General features: G+C 34.5%; 1 protein-coding gene across 21 annotated transcripts in view; it reads right to left on the bottom strand.

The window, feature by feature from the left end:
- Positions 1 to 213: 213 nt before the first annotated feature.
- The window catches only part of LOC123558132 (disabled homolog 2-interacting protein-like), a 207,598-nt gene continuing 185,853 nt past the window's right edge, over positions 214 to 21,958 (bottom strand). For 18 of the 21 annotated variants that reach the window (XM_053525637.1, XM_053525638.1, XM_045350011.2 and 15 more), the window contains 15 exons: positions 20,215 to 20,436; positions 18,754 to 18,855; positions 15,151 to 15,249; positions 14,806 to 14,891; positions 14,172 to 14,226; positions 13,621 to 13,753; positions 13,141 to 13,303; positions 12,478 to 12,557; positions 11,942 to 12,120; positions 11,285 to 11,509; positions 10,361 to 10,451; positions 9,600 to 9,710; positions 7,803 to 9,332; positions 6,991 to 7,193; positions 214 to 2,115 (listed from right to left, as the gene is read on the bottom strand). In XM_053525637.1, the coding sequence (XP_053381612.1) occupies positions 1,866 to 2,115; positions 6,991 to 7,193; positions 7,803 to 9,332; positions 9,600 to 9,710; positions 10,361 to 10,451; positions 11,285 to 11,509; positions 11,942 to 12,120; positions 12,478 to 12,557; positions 13,141 to 13,303; positions 13,621 to 13,753; positions 14,172 to 14,226; positions 14,806 to 14,891; positions 15,151 to 15,249; positions 18,754 to 18,855; positions 20,215 to 20,436 (3,529 nt within the window). In that variant the 3' untranslated portion in view covers positions 214 to 1,865. Of the gene's footprint in view, positions 2,116 to 6,040; positions 6,157 to 6,990; positions 7,194 to 7,802; positions 9,333 to 9,599; positions 9,711 to 10,360; positions 10,452 to 11,284; positions 11,510 to 11,941; positions 12,121 to 12,477; positions 12,558 to 13,140; positions 13,304 to 13,620; positions 13,754 to 14,171; positions 14,227 to 14,805; positions 14,892 to 15,150; positions 15,250 to 18,753; positions 18,856 to 20,214; positions 20,437 to 20,655; positions 20,854 to 21,958 lie in introns of those variants that run through there. The other 3 variants (XM_053525656.1, XM_053525640.1, XM_053525641.1) reach the window with 3 other exon arrangements.

Here is a 21,958-nt window from a genome sequence, read left to right as displayed (position 1 = left end):
TATAAACCTTAAGTTTTGGGACTGGTCTTTGAATGCAACACTACCATTGGTCAATTTCAAAACTGTGTCCAGAAACAGCAAATTAGAGCAGCCAATCAGAGCCATTTTAGATTGGTCTCGAACCTCAGTCTTATATCTGTGGAGGCTGTACTGATTTTGCAATGCTTAAAAAGAAACCCACAACATGAGAAAATGAAAACAAACTAATCAGACTGAAATTCTGAGTTTTAATCACATTGCACTTTTTAATGTCAAAGTTTAACCATCAATACATGTAGCTATAAATAGATTTTCTTATTTACAAAACTTTTTATACAATTATATGCATTATTTATAGGTAGAACAACACACAGGTCACATATCCTATTACAGATTACATTCACTTCCAAAATTTGCAACAATCTTCTTGTTTGTTCTTGGTGTAAAGATGTAATATAACAATTACAACATTTCATTTAATGAATTTTTCAACACAGTACCTACATTAATTTGAAACAAAATAGATGTTACAATCATTTTTGTCAATACTAAAAACACAAGACAAAAATTGACTAAGACAAAAAAGCAAAAAACCAAGTTATTTTGATGTCTCTGGTTAAATTTGATTGTATTTGGTTGAAACTGCTCAAAACTATTCTGTATAACTAAGATTATTTTTCTGAAGTACCATACTTTCACCAATTTCTGTATGTTAGTAAGTTACAAAATGTATACTGTATTCATCTTTTCCACTAAATAACACTTCCTGAATACGAAGAATTTGTAATGTTATAGTAATATTGTAACAATAAGGTAACGTTTCAAGTCATAGCACTTTTAATACATTACAATTAGACATAAATGTACCAAGTACCACTTTTCAACATTTTTGAACCCTGATACAGAGCAATTTATCATAGTTTGCTGACAAGTTGCATCAATATTTATCCCATACTGTCACAGCTTAACAAGATTACAAGCTAACTTGACAACCCATGAAATGGAAATGTTGTGCCACTCTTAAGTGGATACCTTAAGAAATAAGAGATGATTTCTAACAGCAGTTAACTGTAGGTTTTCAGGTTTTTAGGCACTTTATACAGCTGGTACAAAAAATACACAATTAAAGCACTTAGCAACATCCAATACCCTTAAACACAGATACTTAGTGTAAAGGCAAACAACCAAATCAAGGGGTTGAACGGAAAAGTGTTGTAACTCGTATGAAATACAAGTGATTACGACAATTTTCTGTTCAGCCCTCGATATTAGAAAATCTCCTTTGCAACACTGCCTAGCAACCAAATGCTTCTACCTAGCATTAATCTAACATTGTCAGGTAAAACACATGGCATTGCCAAGCACATGACTGCCTAACAACTAAAATGCACTGCCTAGTAACAATATGACAGTGTTTAGCTTTGGCAGGATATTGCCTTTAACAAACAATATTTAGTCTGATCATGTGACATGAAAAAAATGCTAATGTTTTGAATGCTGACATTTCAGCAGGTTAAGGCCAAGGTGTTTTATAGATCAGTCATTTTCAACACAACAATAAAGAACTGTATTTAGCATGAACTTGGTCCGAATGATAGGCAAACAGTATGTATAAAGTTATTGTTTGCCATTCGTAATACAATGCCATAAATTTAAATATTGCTGCAGGTGAGTAGTCTATGAAGGTGTAACAAGCCATTTCTAACACAATGCCATGTTAAGTATAATTTCATTATGAATAGAATTTGGTCTTCAAATATGCCTTTGACGCCATTTTCAATGCAAGGCCATACAATTACATGTAATGTGTTTCCCATGAAAAATTTACAGATGCAATGGCCCGACCTTTCAAGTTGTATTTTAGCCATTTGTTACACAATAACGCATCAGCATGAACTTGTTTTGAATGAGGCCAAATCAGCAGTGAGTTTTGTCTTTAAAGGTGAGTTTAAGCCATTTTTAGCTGTTGCATTGTAGTGTTCCTTCAGCTGATTCAGCGCCTGAACGAGCTTGTTGTTTGCTACATCGAGGGACTGTATACGACGTTCCTGCGCCTCTATCACTTTCTGTTTGTGTGCTACAGTTTCTTGCATGTCTTCTTGCTCAGTGCGTAATTCATCTTCAACATGGATTAATCTAAAAATAGAAATACATATGGTATAAGTGAACAATTTAGTGACCAATATTTATGTGAATAAAGTTGCCTGTCAAAACTTTCAGAAAATTTCTCATAAGGTTTAAAATGTTTTCATTAAAATGAAAGATGAGCAAATGAACTGACCTCAATGTATCTTTTGCATTTATTTGAGTTTTTTTTTTAATTAAATGATAATTTGGCACTCACCAAAATTGAAAACATAAGAATTCAATACTTAAAAGGGTTAATATAATGTGTGGATAAATACAGAATAATATATATGCTGCAAGACAGCTCTGCAAGTAATCCTAAATTAGTAATTTCTAATATGTGCTTGAGAAAAATGACCTTCGTTGCTGTACTGTAGCAAGATTTAAGCAAAAAGTGTTTTCAAGGACGACTACAAAATGCAGATATATGACTCAAAATTATTGCCTTTTATGTCGCACTCCCTCTTTGACAGTTTTCATTTTTGTTAGAAAAAAACTTGCTATTCCCAAAACAGAAAAACAATATTTCTGTTGCCAATCTAGAAGAGGACAAATAAAAAATAAAACTTTGTAAATATTATATAAATTATAAGTGGTTTAACACAGCCAAAATGCAAAATAAAAATGGATCACAAAAGGGTCATGGCTTGCAAAACAAACAAACACAAGAAAAGCAAACAGAAAATATTAAAAACCTCTTATGCTAGTAACTATCTGGTATCAAAAAATGCAGGTTAATTAATCCAAAACTCAAAGTTCTGAACCTACTACAGTTACATTAATTCCCTCCCTTAATCTATTCCCTCCCTTTGCTGAATGAGGACTTATATTCTGTTAGCAAATAAACTAGTTTTGAAAACAGGTAAAGAGTTTTCATGAAAGCACAGTAAAGACTATACCACATTGCAAAATGCATTTATTTCAGCAGTACAATACAGTGCTAAATTTAATCTGATCTTAGACTGAAATTATATACATGTAATGGTAATGATTATCAGGAGGAAATAATTTCCCCTTTTCCTCCTTACAAAAAAAAATGCAATAATGAATTAAATCAGACATGTTTTTAACTAACTAATTTTATCTTGATTTACTATAAAACCTTACTAGTGAAGTGCAGTACATAACATTTTACATTAATGTTAATAATTAATGAGCCATGCCATGAGAAAACCAACATAGTGCGCTTGCATCCAGTATGGATCCAGACTAGTCTGCACACCGTGCAGTCTGGTCTGGATCCATGCTGGTCGCAAACGCATTGTTGGTTTTCTCATGGCGTGGCTCTTATGTATTTACAACAGGAAATCTGAGATTCAGTGGCATATAATTCAAACCAAGAGTACCTGTAACATCATTAGATACTGTATACTAATCTAACATCACATAAAAACAAAAATTAATGATGATACACACAACAAAAAACATCAGTTTCCATTGCAACATGAACCAAACATTTTTTTTTAAATAAAGATTTTCAGTATATCACACATAAAACTGCATAGAGGTGTTGTCCCTGGACAGGTTAATAAGAAGTTAAGAAAATATCTGCCTAATATATACAATACACTCTCTTCTCTTTTAGGAAGAGAAGTTGTGTTTGATAAAACATTTTTTTTATGTTGGGTATGTAATGTAGCCAATATGGCAACAAATGTTGGCTGCAGAGGAAGACCCCCAGGTGCTTCTCTAAGAATAGTTTCAGACTTGGAAGGGCACCTGAGTAAAACCATCATCAGTAAGCCAGCTGAATGGCTTCCTAACAAGAATGGTTTCAAACCAAAGATATAATTATGCTACTCTGAACAGGTTAATTTACTAACAATGATATTTAATGCATTAAACAATTTATGTCTTTGTAAAGAGGTTAATTTACTATGCATGATATTTAATGAAGAATGAAAATATATCTAACAGCAGAGAGATTACTGTGTAGTTTTTGTCAATGTATCAACAAGAGTAATTGCTGCACTGGAAACATTAGATAAAACAAAAGCTGACAGTAAATCAGTGAAACGCAAGAACAGCACAAGCACACACTATTAATAAGCAAACAAGATGATCTGGATTAAGTAAAGCCACCATGGAAACATGGAACTGTTTTCTGTTTGTTTTCTCTGACTAGGATGTGATAAGCTCTCTAGACTGTGAAAGAAATATACCAGTAAATGTCAGTGAAGGTTCTCCAAATATGGACAAATAGTACATAGCCTTTTGAAAATGAGTTTGCTCCCGAGGATAAACTAAACCAATAACACTATTCTCAGAATACAGCCTTGCCATTGGTAAATTTCAAGACTGCACATGAGCCAAGACTCAACCAATCAGCTGCTTGAGTTGACAGAGACTGATCCCTAAAATCTGGAACAACTGATACGGGGACTGGAAACCGGCATTTATCTTATCTTATGCTGTCGTCCAATCGAAGCGTATGCCGTAGGTTATTCTGCTATTACTCAAATACTTACGCCTTACAATTTAACTCGTCCTTTCAGTGAAAATCTGGGAAAGCATTTGTTGAATTTTTTGTTGAAAACAAAAGTTCTTCCATGAAATTATTGCCTGCATCTGTTTTTAAATGGAAAATATCTACATTAATGTTACTTTTCGCCTTGTGAAAATGGCTAAATCTAGACTTGTCTTACCCAAAGAGAAAGATGTCGTTTTTTACATGATATTTGCCTTGTTGATTCAGAGTATTTAGAACAAAAAAATTAGGACATATTTTAATGAAAATAGCAAGTCAAAACTGTAAACTGTTGCCTGAAAATATTTGTTTATGATATTGCTCTGTTCTTCACCATTTAAATGCGTGTTAAACCTAGATGATTTTCTGCAGTTTTATCTAAAAGTTCGGAATACTAAATGTAACTTCGTTGTCGACCTTTTTTAAAAAAAATATTGTTATTTTGATTTAAATACATTGTATTTTTCACACATCAGTTTTAAGATTAAATTTATTAAACTAATTTTTGGAGTTTTAACAACAATTTCGTTTGAAACATTCCCTACGTTCAAGAAGAATGTTTGTTTTTGTATGCAGAAATCTGACATTATAAACAATAATTATAATAATGGCTCTACAAGATTAAGAAAAGTGTCAGCTTTCTGTTATTTTCCATTTTTTTTTTATTCAAATCCAACAAAAATCGGCCCTTTGATAAAGGTTTGAAGTTACGTGGTAAAATATTTCTTCAGGGAAGTGAGCTCGAGTTAATTCATAATAATTAAGCATATCACCACATGCAGTAGCATGCTGTTTTTGCTTCAGAATCCCTTTAGATCAATCTCTGAGCATCTAATTATCGCCATTTAACATGTGACTGGTAAACCCTTTGAACAATAAGTGTTATAGCTCCATGATTTACATGAGGTAATATGCTAATTACATGCTAATCGATAGTGGCGAAAACAAAATATCGATCGCTAACAACTGGTAGATATTTACAGGTATGGACGACAGCATAATACAGATAAATGTATTGATTTATACGGAGTTTCTACTCCCCGTATTAGACCTTCCTGCTCAAATATGTCTTTATAACCTTGAATTCAGGGGTGTGACTTTTGAAAGTTTGAACCTGCAACATCCATATGAAGTGGTAAACATTTCATTCTCTAAATCTCACTTCCCATAAGAGAATTGAATTTTTTTTTCTATAAAATGTATTTATTCCATGTTAATATAAGGCCTAATTTTGTAACAGTTTTATCAATTCAATCTTTCATTCCAAAACAAGATTCAACTGCTGCAGTTCATCTCTCAAGATCATAGAGAGTAAGCATGGTACCAGTCTACCAGGCCACTTCCTGTCACATTTGGAGAACCTTAGACTTTATACAATAAAACAGAAGTGGTCAGAAACAAATGCAGACATGCTAGTAAATTGCACCACATAAAGCAGAAGGGTTCGAATGCACAAGTAAAACAAACCATGACACACTGTGAACCAGTCGACCCAGATTTTTTTCAAATGTTAGTCTCCATCAGTGGCAAGCTTGGTTCTGACTGGTTTCTGAATGGAAAATTTGAGCAGATGTTTTTTTTTACTGAAAAATCATTAAAATTTTACGATTTAATTCTCCCAAATGCCGGTAAGCGTATTTAAACATAAAATTGAGATGTAAACATAATAACCAAGCAGATATTTAAGATTCAATTTACAAAATCTCAAGACAGTTAATTGACTCTGTTCTTAAACTGACTATTAAAGAAATAGTATTCTGACTTGCACCTATCAAAATAATATCAGCTTTTAACAGAAATATTTTATATAATCAGATTTCAAAGACCAAGATTCTAAAGGATACTCCATCAAAGATGTTCAAGATTATTACAAGAATCCATAAAAAAAATTGGAGTAGGAGAGTATTGGGGCATTTCATATACATAGCAACAGTAACCATCAATCATTTTTTAAAATTCTTGAAGGTGTTAGTATGCCAATTTAAGCAAAAGGTACAAAAGTATATATACACATTTACACAAAATGCAAAAAAAAAAAAAAAAAAAAAAAAAAAATTGTGTTAGAGGCTGCCAATGTCCATTCTTTATTCATGAAGAAAGGGAAGTAAATCTGACATTTTTAAAAAAAAAAAACATTTTTCAAAAATCCAAACCAGCAATTAATGAATAATACAATTATGTGCTTCAATGTGTTACAAAAACATGTTGTTTTTTTTAATTCATATAATCACATGCACTATTTCATTGAATTAACACATTTTCTCATAAAAATTCCCAAAGACTACAATCTTTCCTGCGCAAACTAAACCAAACTGACATCATAAACAACTAGACAAGATGTCTTTTAACTTAGTTCTAAATACATACATGGTCAGTTTATATTTTGCTAAATCAATCAAAATATAATTTATAATCACCTTTGTATAATATTTTTCATCTGGTCGTCTTTTTCCGCCTGCTGTTTTCTCATGCGTTCTTCGCTCTCTTCAAGCCGAATCTGCCACTCTGAGGCAATCATAGACGTCTCTTTCTCATGATCATGTAAACGTTCCTCAGCCATTTTCAGTCGCTCTTGAGCCTCCTCAAGTTGTTGCTTGAGAACGTTAACCTCTGTTTCATACTAAACAAAAACAAGTGGAAAACATGTATGCAAATACACAGTTAAACAACTTATGCTGTTTATCTTCATTTTTGTATTTTGAAAAAGGTATATCTGTTAAATTTTAATAACAAAAACTTCATACTTTAGCTCTGATATATATATTTATTTCCTCTCAGAACATTAATAGAATAACGTAAATAACCAAGATAATAAACTATAACTTTAATACTTCATCATTTATCAAGCAATAGTTGTTTAAAGCCACTATTATATTATAATTATTATAGTTTAAAGGAATCAGTGGTGCAGTTGTTAGCAAGCTGGACTACAATGCCAGTGGTCTGGGTTCGATTCCCAGTTGCGGCTGAAATCCCAACTAGTGTTCAGTGCTGGGTGATTTACTTAAATTGGAACTGTTTCCAGCAGTATCGGCCTAGACTGGATGCTGAGGAGATTAAATATGACACTTGCCATGGGCTCGACTGGAAATAAGTTGTTCCATCCATTCCAGGTGGGAGACCTTCGTCGACCACCCACATTAAACAAGAAACTTCTTTTAAAAAATTTTCTATAAATTTTTGATCCAAATTTTTCATGAAAATTTCTTGAAGAAAATTCACACTTTACCTCTTGTTTAGTCTTCTCCTGTTCGTGGATTCTTCTCTGAACTGAACGTATTCCCATGTGAACAGCATTCTGTGCAGACAGTCGCCGTAGTAATGAACTATCGTCTGGCGACAACTGACTACGCGGAGACACTGGTGAAGAAGCTACGCTTGTATCACTGTAAGGGGAAGAACTCCGCTGCGACAAACTTGTGTCAGTGGCAGTTCTTCTTATCTGGTCACCATAGCGGTGAGTTGTGTAGGAAAAGTCCATGCTATGCGAGAGCTCGTGCCCTCGTCGTGGTGTACTACCTATTGTATTGTAATAAGTTGTACTGTTAGTCACTGAATTTGAAGAGCCTGAAACACTTTGAGACAAAGTTGGACTAGATGTACGAAGCTCCAGTGGGTATTTCCGTGTATTTGAAGTGTGTACAGTACTTGAAAAGGTGGTCTCTTTTGACCTAGCACTAACATTATTGTTTGATCGGCTATGCCTTGGTTTCGTATTCACTTCCACATTTAAAGAATACACATTGTTATTTGACTTACTATGCGTAGGAACTCGCCGAGTCTCAGCACTACTGACTGACGAGTACATATTACTACTCGATAAACTGTGATGCATTTTGTCTCTGTCTGGTACCGAATCCAAACTGCTGGAACTCGACAGCTGGAGAGCCATGTTTTTAATGGGAATTTCTGTGCACTCCTTTTCGTATTTTTTTGTTTTCACAGGGCTACAGTTTTTCACAGTATTTGCCTCCTCGCTACTCAAAGAACTGTTACTGGAGGCTTGAAGAATAGGGGACGCCATTTTTACATGACTAGTTATTCCCCGATGATTGCGCCGGTACATCGGGTTAGCGAAAGACAAAGGGGTAGAGTGCGTATATGATGAGTTGTTATTTGGGGATTTAAGGGGTTCATGGTTATTATCATGGTGGGCGTTGTCTACTGGCGAACTTGACTGACTATATCCAAATGACTGGTAACCTGAAGAGGCTATAGTCGAAACTTGACTTATAGACATCTGACTACCATTTTGTTCTATTTCAATGGATGAATTATTTCCTTCCTCGTCCATGAAGGAAATTAAGTCAATATAATCGCCGTTCACTATTTCCGCAGCACTTACCATCTGATTCCAGGATTTATTTACATGAGATTCATTGACAGTAGAACGCGAACTCACAGACACATTCGACACTTCTGAGGACGTAAATTCAACTTTTGATGAAACACTATCCTCCGTTAAATTAGAATCACTGGATGTTATGTTATCAACACTGCCTCTTGGCGAGTCTGAATCTTTGTTATTTGAAGAAAATATCGGCAGCTGATTTGGCGATTCACCGCAATGCCGAAGCATGTCTTTTAACAGTTCCGTCGGTGAAGTTGTGTGATCAATATGAGCCTGTATGTTAACGAGATTGTCATAATGCTGACTTTTTCGGTTACTCTGTCGCCGCTGAGTAATATCGGGATCTTTCAAGTCATTCGTGATCTGTGATAGTACCTTTGGTAGTGTGCCAAGCTTGGACGTAGTCTCCTAAAAAACACACACAACATTATGATGTAATTCATTCTATCTACTGTGAAAATCAATAAATTTCTTCGGCTTACTTTTGTTTTTAAAAGCCAATATGACTGTGTGGACATCCATTGAAAGGTTTTATTATCAAGCAAATTGGAACATTCTTCGTTTGTTATGATATAATTATATGATCTGATGCTCCCTGGATATTCAAATACCGACACTGCTTATTTGTTGCTATCTCTAGTTTTAATAAAAATTAAAACAAAATGATAAACTCACCTCGGAGCCTTTTTCTAGAGTATCTATAAGGAGTGTGTGGAGTATAGACATTTCCTTGCCGAGATCTATAAACCCGTCATACTCTGTGTAATTGTCGTTAGGATCAGCTGACTGCAATATGAAGTCAATGGAAATATATTAACATCTTTTACACACACACACATTAAACTGAACTGATTTTTTAAAATTTATGTTGATTTCAACTGATGAATAACTATAAAGTTTGTGTTTGTTCTATCAAATCTGTTTAACAAATGCTCCCCTGTCCTAGCACCTTTAGAAACAGAAACTCCCATCTGAGACCCTTCAAATAAAATGTCCTTTAGAATGCCTTTATACAGCAAAATCTTTAGTGCTCATGTATATGACACAACTATGAATAAACAGATTGCACTTGAAGATACAGCTACAAAATTCACTCTCTCCAGTCTAGTAAAAAGTCTGCCGTGTAAGCTCAATTGGGAGAATGCAGATCTACGGACCACAGGATTGTGAGTTCAATAATCGGGTGTGGTGAATGTTCTTTTTATTTTTTTTTTTATTTATTATTTATTAATTTGATAAAAGACAATGTGTCTAAAATCATTCATCCTCCACATCTGACAATTCATGTCAGGAAGCTGGCAGTTACCTTGTACTGGTACAGAATCCAGGAACACTGGTTAGGTTAACTGCTCATCGTTACACAACTGAAATACAGTTGAAAAATGGCGCTAAACCCTAAACAAACAAACAGACAGATAAAGGCTAAAACAACTTACTGAGATTTTGTGAAGGAAATCCTTCATATTGCACCATTCTTCCTCTACAAAATCATTCATGAAGGTCATGTACTCCTCCTTCCCACCAAACCTGAAATTGTAACTTACTTTAAAACTTTTTTCTATTATAGCGGTTATCTGAACAATTTGTTTTTGTACACAGCTTAACCCTTAACCTGGTACATTTCAATAATGAACTTGTCCATCTTTCAATTTAGACAGTACCATTAACTGTTTAAAGGGGTGCTTATTTGAAAGATACTGGCTGAATAGTGAACAGAGCAGTTTGATCGTGATCTACACTGGTTGCAAAAGCAGAATCAATCATGTCCAGCATAATAAGGGTTAAAGTACAACACAGGTTTCTAAACTGAATGTTTTATTCTTAGCAGAATCTGTTTTATGTAAAGTTACAAGAACCACTAATCTAAGGAAAAGAAAGACAAAATTCCGATATTCAGTCCCTCAGTATACGGTTAACCTGGCAAAATGCTTTGATAATTTAAATGTGTACAATTGTTAGTCACAGGCAGAGGCCCATTTTTTCAGTAGTAAAGAAAACATTACATTACATTCAAGGAACAGAAAGTTTCATAATATATTTCAGCTGAAACACGGTGTCTCAAGGATCAACCGTTTTAGTTAGAGATAAAACAAACTGTCCTTAGTGATATTTTGTGCACATGTTTTAGGGATGGGACTTGAAAATATCTTCAAGACAGATGGAATTTTGAGATACAAGTGTCTGAGATATGAGTCGTGTCATGAGAAACCCAACATAGTGGGTTTGCGACCAGCATAAATCTAGACCAGCCTGCGCATCTGCTGGTCTGGATCCATGCTGGTCGCAAACCCACTATGTTGGTTTTCTCATGGCACTGCTCAATTATCCTGTTTCAACTGTAATGAAGAGAAAATACATACTTTGACAAATTTGCCAGCGTCTGTATAGTTTTGGCAATCAGAGTAAGATTTCGCGCAGCTTTTTCTGATGGATATTCTTGCGTCAGGTGGAACAGACTCGGTGAGAGTATGGCGGGACATAAAAATCGTAGGAATATGGAAGCACTGATGAGGTTGTCACTGAGGTCACCTTTGCCCTCCTGCTCACAGCAACCTCGAAATCGTGTGAACACATTACGTAACTCACTGTAAATATATATATATATATATAACATTTAGTTAATATTAATATTGTATTTAATGTGGTGATAAGAGCATTACAAATATTATAACCCATAACCTATAATTCTGTCAAAGGAATATCGTAGAACATCAATATTCTTTATATATCTACAGTGTTGATCCAAAGGAATTTATTGCAGTTTGGCGCGAAACTTGCTTTTCTATTTGGTCATTATCTGCACTGCAATTCATGTTATTTCAATACAACCACATGAAATAGGCAAAACTCTTTAATATCTGGCTATTACAATTTTCACATACAATCTTATAATAATGGTTTTTATGGATGTTTACAAAAAGCAACAAAATTTGGCTGGAATTAGTTACCTGTCCTTTGGATTCTGTAATTAATTTGTAATTGTAATTAAAATAAATTGCTCAAGTTCAATGCCAGACCTGGGAAAGAAAGATGATGATGTGATGATTTTAGTCCAGGCCATATCGCAGTACATGCGTAGATTTGCTTGGTGTCTAGTTAACATGGACGGAATTGGAACACGTGTCGGGTCTACCTCACAGTCATCCTCACTCTCTATGATTGTACGGACAAAGTCGCCCAATGTGTCATTTAAATACTGTAAACAGAAATGTTTTTATCGTAAGGGTTTACATTAAAGAGCGATAGACAAATAGGGTTGACTTGTCGATGAACTGGATGACTATATTAACAAGTCAAGTTGCCAAATTTGTCATTTATATACTGAAAACAAAAGAAGTTCAAATTCACAGCAGACAGTAATAAATTTGAAAGCAGAATAATACCTTCCAAGATATTACATGAATTCTAAAGACAGACAATGTCATTATGTAAGCTACATTTGACAACTACATTCCAAATTTCTATCTAGTGCTTGCTCCTAAGTAAGGACTATGATCTGTTATAGAATCTCATTGGGATTTGAACCCACAGTCTGCAGATTAAGATGTCTCACCTTTTCTCCCACCAATTTCATATGAGCTTCCATAGACTTTGTGGCGATGCTGTTACCTCTAAACATCAAGTGATTGTTGTCTGAAATGGGACAATGATTTCTGTTAGATTGCACAGATTGTAGAGCAAATTCTTACAACTTGTGTGAGCTATATATGATAACAGCTTTCTGGACCTTGACCAATATCATGCCTGTACACTAAAAGGGGATGTTGAGTCACCTCTCACTGAAATTTTCAAACACTACTGTAACCTACAACTTACGATTAACCCTTAACATGCTGGACATGATTGAATCTGCCTCTGCAACCAGTGTAGATCATGATCAGCCTGCACTTCCCTGCAGCCTGACCTTGATATGCACAGTTCAACCTACAGGATCTTTTTGGTTAGCACCCCTTTTGACAGTTAGTGGTACTGTCCAAATTCAAAGATGGACGTAACGTGTTATATAGTTCATTCAGCAGGGTAAGGGTTAAGATGCTCCATCTCCCTTGCAGTTTCTGTTTCTACTCTTCATTTAAAAATTATAATATAAAACATCTTACTTTCTTATTAATAAACTTTACTTCAGCTAAATTCATTTTTGTAACCAAATTTGTAAGTAAATTCTCTTCTGTAACTCAGTTCGGTAAGTAATTTGATTTTATATAATAAAACTTACCAAGTCGTAGCACTTCAGTCATGACAAGTTCTGACAGGAAGTCTTGAGCTTTGTCAAGCTTCTGCATGATATTGACCAATGTTTTGGCAATCTCCTCCTTGTCTTTGATGCTGACGAGGGGTTCAAGGCTATCACAGAGCTGTACATAGTTTTCCTTTAGATACTAAAAACAAAAAAAATGTTTTTAACTTAATATTAACCATTAGGTAAGCAAAGCATATTGCTGAAAGAGTTAAAATTATATTTTTGTATTGTGCAATTTACATATTAGATAAATTTTGAAACACATTTCTTCCACAACATATACAAAATATTTAAGACAGTAACAAGTTTCACTTAATTGTCATTTAAGAGTAACATTTCTTACAAAATTTGTTTAAAGCAAAAGCAATAATTTGACTTGTTTTCACTTAACATACTTAACAAAGGACAGACTTAAACAACAACATAAACTATGTATGTACATGTATATAGTCTTACATTAGAGAGATCTTTGTAAAGATCCACTGGCAGTATCTGTACAGTTTGGTGTCGAACTTTCAGACGTATTAACGGCAGATCTATCTTGTTCTCCTTCCCTCCTTTACCAACAGTTCCCGAACTTGTAGCAAACCTAGAAAACATTGACCATTTTATTGATTTATAATTATCATTTATAAATACAACAACCCCTATGTATAGTTTCTCCTACTTCTCAACAATAATGTTTCACACTGAAAAGCAATGTTCCGATTTTATATTCCAAAATAAAAATTCACTTCAGGGGAGGCAAACATATTTGTGACATGTGACTCTGTGGTTGTGTTTTGAGGTCCTCTGTGCTTACAGAACACCCATCCCGACATTTTCAATTTTTTTTAAACCAATACATGTATATATATGATGATCTGTTTGAATATATTACATTAAAATTTTATGCATAATATCTTTCATTAAATATTATAATATTAGAATATCAGGGTATGGAATACCAAAGAACAATAGTGGGGATAATTGTATATAGATGATGGACAATTAGAGACAAAACTCACCATCTCTCAACATACTGTCTGTTACTTATGTCACATACTGGTATTTTTGAATAACCTGAAATACAGAAACAGATATCTATACAAAATGCTCATATATTTTTATTTTATATACAAAAGATAAAAACCAAAATATTTATAAATTCTGAATTTCATTCAAGTCAATTTTCAGAGTATGCTTCCTGTTGTTGTTTTGTAAATCCATTTTACTGATGTATTTATTATGCAGCAGATGCTAGTTTACCTTATTTATGCAATAACAAGATCTTGACACAAAAGACAAAAGTTTCAATGTTACGTGTTGTGTTGTCTGTCACTGAGACTACAATACCTCTCTCAGTGGGGATCAAATACTCAAAAAGCCCGTCTACTTCAGTTTTTGGACAATGTTTTAATTAACCTTAAGCCTGCTAGCGGCATGCAACTAGTGCAGAACAAGATCACCCTGCACATCTGTGCAGGCTGATCATGGTCTGCACTGTTTGCTATTCAGTCAGTAAATTTTCAGTGAACACCCCTTCCAATAATTAATAGTACTGCCCAAATTGAAAAGATGGACAAGTTCATTACAGAAATTTAGCAGGTTAAAGTTTAATTTCTGGATTTAATTGACAACTAATTTATATTTGTAACTTACCAACGAGAGTGTTTCTGTCTTTCTTCTTTTTCTTGTCTGCCTCTCTGTATAAATTGACGATCAAGAATTCTACAGATGGCAAATTACTGAAAAGAAAGGGGAGCAACTCTAAATACCATTAATCAATTCTGTATACAGGTTATCAACAAAAAGTAAAGCAACCTGAAAGAAATTACCTTTTTTTTTTTACTTCAGTTGTAGGTGATCACTTTAAATTCAGCTAGGGTCCCAACCATACAGCCACATTCTAAAATTGTTGATGGTCTTGCAAAGCAAGCATGCTAAAAGCCATATTTAATTTCCAATATGCATTATTTAGTAACAGAAAACTAAAAAGATACTTACTTGAATTCAAACTGTTCTCCCCAAAAGAGCATATCTCCTTTCATTTTGATAGACGTCCGTGCATACAGATCTTTATCCAGACAAACCTCACAAAAATACCTGAAAATATACAGAATTTTTCAATTTATAATTATTTTTTATGTGTCAAAAAATATTAATTTTATTAAAATCAATTAATTTAAGTGACTTTCGCAAAATTGTCTAAATGCTATGTTTCAAAGCATTAAGTGGTACATATAATCATATTAATATCCTTCCCGTTTAGAAAATGACGCACAGCGTCTATTGAGCAGTACATATCAAGAAGTAGATATTCTAATATAGTGACGTCATTCTGTCGAGAGTGGGTATGCACACCTTTTTAGGAGAAGGAAACCTATTTCTGGTTGGGAGACAACAGTGACTGCTTACAGTCAAGCTGCCACTAAGGCAGTTTCGAGACTGTAGTGATTATATACAAATTCATTTCCCTTAATTCATACAAAACATTTAGTATAAATAGTTACAGCTGTCAATTCAGGACATCACCAGCTGAGGTTTTTATTGCATAATTATAGACACACGCCCTACATGTTTCACTTTTTTTACAATCAAACATACATAAAACTGTTATGAAAACCAGATTTTCCAAGTCTGACATCAATGCAAGTTTTTTAAACTGAAAAAGTTAATACAGTTGGCAGCACAGCCAAGGGATTCAAAAATTTATTTCTTACAGGTGGTTGGTAACATCAGACATTGCCTAACTTTACAATGGTGAGAAAAATAATATGTTAACAGCTCCTGTAGACACTGTTTATATAATCTCTAAAACCATCCTTCCTGTTAGTACATTTTTCATTTCTGTCAGCTTGCTTTGAAACTAATTTATTTCTCTCTAAATTTTGTCAGGTTTTTAGCAAACAGCAGCTGTCAATTAACTAAAAACTTTGCAAGAATTAAGCCACAACATGGAAAAATCTAGTAACATGGCAAAAAACTAGCCTGTAGAAAACACACTGAATGTGAAAATGATTGAATGTGAAAATTGTTGTGTAGATTTAAATTCATACTGGTTTAATGTTTGTGTTTTAACGAAACAAAAATGTTTCTGTAAGTTTCTAATACTGCCAGCATTATATGTGAAAATTCAAACTGTAAGCACTGAATCCTTGGGGTTTTTTTTGTTTTTCTGGATTTCATGCCATTTTTCAACAGTATTTCAGTCATATCATAGCAGGCAGTTAACTTATTCAGTGTTCCTGGATTCTGTACCAGTACAAACTTGTTCTCCACAAGTAACTGCCAATTGCCCCACATGTATGAATCAGAGGTGGAGAATGAATGATTTTAGACACAATGTCTTTTATCAAATTGTCCTGGAGAAGATACGCCCCACCCAGGGATCGAACTCACGACCTCGTGATCCGTAGACCAACGCTTTACCTACTCAGCTAAGCAGGTTTGTTGTGAGTGCATAAGGAACTTTGTCATATGGGAAAGAAAATACCTGTCATTCTGCTTGGTAGCCTTAAGCCTGCTAAATTTCTAAAATGGACTGGTCCATCATTTAATTTGGACAGTACCACTTATTTTTAAAGAGGTGTTCACTAAAATATATTGACTGAATAGCGAACAGTGCAGACCATGATCAGCTTGCACTGAAGTGCAGGCTGACCTTCGTCTGCACTGGTTGCAAAGGCAGAATCACTTGCCGCCAGCAGGCTGAAGGATACGGGTGTCTTGTACAATGATTAGACTGTAGTAAAGCACAGGTATAAACTATAACATGATGACTAAGACAAACCAGATTTCCCAGGTAACAAACCGAGACCTGTCTTTGATGGCATCATGTAGTAAATGTGTGGTTATACAGTACAAAGCATGATCATGCTTTGGTCTAATAGTCTTATCTACCAGTTATCAGTAATGTTTGTTGTTTTTTTCATTAACCTAAGGTCATTTTGTTTGTTTATGTTAACCCAGGTTTTCTAAATTAATGGACCATCACTGATGTATATTTGGGGTGGGTTATGAAGAGAGGTTGGATAACAAGAGCTGTCGGAGGACAGCAATGCTCGACTATTCAACAGCCTTGTCGACTGAATGAATACGGAAGTCGAAAAAGGGACATAATTTAGTAAAAAAGCAAAATAGGGTTATGGAACCTACATAGTGCTTATCAGCTCATGACAGTGGACAAGTGTGTGAAGTTTCAATCCATTCCCATTAGTGGGTACTGAGATACCAGCTTACATATAGGAATTTAACCAAAAACTCCAAAGTTGAAAAAGGGGCATAATTTTGTAAAATGCGAAGTTGAGTTATTGACCTTTTGCACTGCATGTCATATCATGACAGTGAACAAGTGTGTGAAATTTCAATCCTTTCCCATTAGTGGATACTGAGATACCAGCTTACATACAAAAACTTAACCAAAAATTTCTATGTTGAAAAAGAGGGAATAATTTTGAAAAAAAGCAAAATAAAGTTATGGGACCTGCTTTGTGCATGTCAGATCATGACAGTGAATAAGTGTGTGAAGTTTCAATTCATTCCAATTAGTGAGTACTGAGATACCAGCTTACATACAAAACCTTAACCAAAAAATTTCTAAGTCGAAAAAGGGGCATAATTTTGTAAAAAAGCAAATTAGAATTATGGAACCTGTGCAATGTAAGTCAGTTTATCACAGTAAATAAGTGTGTGAAGTTTCAATCCATTCCCACAAGTGGTTACTGAGATACCAGCTTACATACAAAACCTTAACCAAAAATTTCTAAGTCGAGAAAGGGGCATAATTTTGTAAAAAAGCAAAATAGAGTTATGGAACCTGTGCAATGTAGGTCAGTTTATCACAGTGAATAAGTGTGTGAAGTTTCAATCCATACCCACAAGTGGTTGCTGAGATACCAGCTTACATACAAAAACTTAACCAAATCGGGACGCGGACGCCGACGCATGGGCAAGTCCAATAGCTCTACTATTCTATGAATAGTCGAGCTAAAAAGGAAAAGAGAGGGGAGGGAGTCTTATAAACTTCTTACTACATAAAACAAGCTCCTCCAGGACAGCTTTCTTTTAAGATCAATTTATAAATTGCTTATTGGTATATGGAAAGATAAAACTGTGGCCTTTAAACTGTAGTTTAACAAGAGCTGTCGGATGACAGCGCGCTCAACTATTCGAAGAATTGATTGAAGAATGGGGTCAAAATATTTCTACAGATATTCAGACAAAAGAAAAAAATACATTAGACAAACAATGTTCCCGTATTTGTGGATTTCGATAAGTCTTGCACTAAATGGCAATGTGTGAACCAATTTCAAAGTCCAAAAAGGGCCATTATTCAGCCAAAATAGTTGTCCGAGTTCTGTACTCTTGCCTACAGATGGAAATCATGATGATAAACAAGTGTTCAAAGTTTAAAAGCCATTTGTTAAATAGTTTTGACAAAACATGGACTTGTATGAAATCAGAACCAATTTCCAAGTCCAAAAAGGGCAATAATTCAGCCAAAAGATTTTATTTCAATGTGATATTTCTATATTTCTTAATAAAATTTTTTTTTAGGGCACTGACAAGTGAGGTAATCCTACCAGATTTATAGTAATCAAAAATTACCTTTTTTTTGATGGAACATTTTTGGCTTCCTGTACCCAAACTTTGAGAGATGACTCACTGCGCCGACTGTTTTCATGTTGTGGGTTGACTGTACGACGCAAACTGAAAACACAAAACCACATTATCTACTATAACTATTATAATTGTTAGTTTGCGTGTTAAACTGGGAGCGTGTATTCCGTCACTTTACCTCAGGGAAATTTACAAAGAAAATAACTTCCTCAATCTAAAATACTGTGATAAACGCCTTACAGGGATGATACGCAGATTAAATAAATAAGTCTGACATAAGGGAGCTAGATTTTTCCTAAAATAGTTACTTATCTAAACAAATGACTTGTACTGAAATATTTACACGCAATTTTGGGACAATCATATACGACATCTCAATATATTTATATACAACGGAACATTACAGTGGAAAGATTTATTTTGGGATTGATGATTACTACGATGTTTTACAACTGTTAAGTTTGTGTAGGTGATTTAAATGAATATGTCATCATAGGAAAAGTAAAAATTTATAGTGTTATCTCTTATTATAACTATAGATTTCATAACTATAAATGAGCCGTGCCATGAGAAAACCAACATAGTGGGTTTGCAACCAGCATGGATCCAGACCAGCCTGCGCATCTGCGCAGTCTGGTCAGGATCCATGCTGTTCGCTTTCAGAGCCTATAGCAATTAGAGAAACCGTTGGCGAACAGCATGGATCCTGACCAGACTGCGCGGATGCGCAGGCTGGTCTGGATCCATGCTGGTCGCAAACCCACTATGTTGGTTTTCTCATGGCACGGCTCAAATAAAAAACAGTCTTTCTGGCTGAAACATTGATATTCATGCCCACAAAATAATATGACCTCATAGTCAAGATGTCTGTTTTGTAGGGACATGAATATTTAAATGTTAATGATGTTTGTTTGTTGGGTTTAACGTTGCACCAACACAATGGTCATATGGTGGCTTTCCAGCTTTGATGGTGGAGGATGACCCCAGGTGACCCTCCATGCATTATTTCATCACAGGCAGGGAACCACAGACCTTCCGTAAGCCAGCTGGATGACTTCCTCACCAAATTTTAATGATAACACGAATGGTTAATTTATTTGGTCAGTTGAATTAAAGATAACTACAACCATGAAACCAGTCCATGACAAATAATGACTTCACAGTTTGATAATGTCTTAGGAACTAGTTTATTACAAATTTATTTTGCCACATTGTGATGAAGCTTCAAGCTTAGTTGAACCACTTTCAAGTCCAGTTCCTGTAAGTGTCATATGTCAAATCCACAACCCTTTGGTTGAGCGGTCAATACCTTAAACACTAGACCAGTAGCTACAACCATGGGTTTCAGGTTTCAAACTTTGCTGGCAACAATACTCTCTACCCTGAACAGTGGAATTGTTACCAGAAGACTGGCTTGATGAAGATTCATGCAATCTGAACTAAACTAACCTTGTCATCCACTGTTCCCTTTCCTCTGCAGTTCGGCACGAGATGTACTTGCTACCGTGCATTGTCGACACCTGGAAGCAATGGTCCTCTGTCAGAATACTACGATGTAACGGCCTTATCTCCATGTCTGGCGATGTAAGGTCGATCGAGTGCAAAGGACTGTGGGTAGTGAGCAGGGACTCATGGGACTGCGAGTTCTTCAGTCGCGAACTGATCACAGACCTGCAAATAGAAAATTAACAACTTTTGAGAAACTGAATATTAAAATGCTAACAATCTGAATTTCATTTTTACTATATACATTTTATATAAAATTAGTAAAAACTGTTAAGTTTTTTACTACATTCAAATAAGTCTTATATGCATATAGCATGCATCTGAATTAAAAACTTAAGAAATGTGTTTCAAACAAAGATACAGAAATGTTTTTTGTATAATTACCATAATCTGAACACAGATCGTCTCCGTCTTTCCTTATACACCATTTATAACAATAATTGTAAAATCTTTCGGTCAACAAATGTTTTAATTAATTAATTTCCTTTCAACGTCAGTATTATATTCACACTGCTTGCTTCAACTGTCCGCAAACTTCTAAACTTTAATGAAGTTTCAAGGCATTTAAATGCACTTTAAAATGGACCAAATGCACTGTGTCACAAGATAATGTGTAATGAAGCATGTAAATTTTTCAGCTTGTTTATCAATATAATGCACTTGTAATTGTCTCATCATTACATACCATATACAACTTCTAAAAATAAACATCTGTGTCTGGAAATAAATTTAAAACCCTTGAGATAAATAAGTGAGTGGAGTACACTATTGTAACACAATCTGTACTGAATATATTAACATCAGAAGGTCATGATAATGAATAATTAATCATGAGAATTTTACACTCCATCATTCATGGAACATCAATGAGAAATTGTAACATTAATTAATCCCTGTGTAATATAGCATATGAAATTAAAACTATTTCCTACACCAATTTAATTACCCCTGACCTAGCTAGTATGATGATGAAATGCCAATATAGAACAAATTAATTTATTCCATCTATTGAAACCCCATAGATATGCATCATAAAACATGCATGTTTAAAGGGTGTGTCAATTATTAAGTTCTGCAGTTTAAATACAATTAAACTACACAGCAATAACTGCACATGTTAAAATGCATGTATTCCCAAAAGATTCTTTAATCTTTACTGAAAACATTGACACTACAGACAAAGAGACAGGGTTTCTGTCCCAATTATATATAATCAATTACAATTTCAATGCATCCAATAGCCAAACTAATCAATTTTATCGGCTAATCCTTTCTTATCCAATACAGGCTATTCACCCCAATTCTCTTCCAACATTTTCAGTCCTCTGAAAGCTTTACCAGCAATAATCAAGCCTTTTTCTTCAAAGACCAGCTTTATCTAATCCTTTGTTCCAATCACCTAACTTAAGATAAGTAACCATAAATATTATGAAAACATGGAGAGAAAGGAAATTATCTCATTTATCTATATTACAGTAATCACCTTTAATTCCTGTAACAAGGTAAAGGTACTTGACCCTGTTAAATGTCTTATTTCCAATCACCTTCTGTTCCAAATCCCTCCGTTATTACCCTGATCTTTTATACTAACAGATGTAAGTCTGAATGGCACCTACTATTGTCTAAAGTAAACAAGCAAGCTTAACTGCATATATTCCATTCTATAGGCTTAAAATATTTAAAACTG

Source organism: Mercenaria mercenaria, chromosome 15 (genome assembly GCF_021730395.1).
Source record: "Mercenaria mercenaria strain notata chromosome 15, MADL_Memer_1, whole genome shotgun sequence".
Classification (NCBI taxonomy): domain Eukaryota; kingdom Metazoa; phylum Mollusca; class Bivalvia; order Venerida; family Veneridae; genus Mercenaria; species Mercenaria mercenaria.
This window is presented reverse-complemented; position numbering and strand designations above follow the sequence as displayed.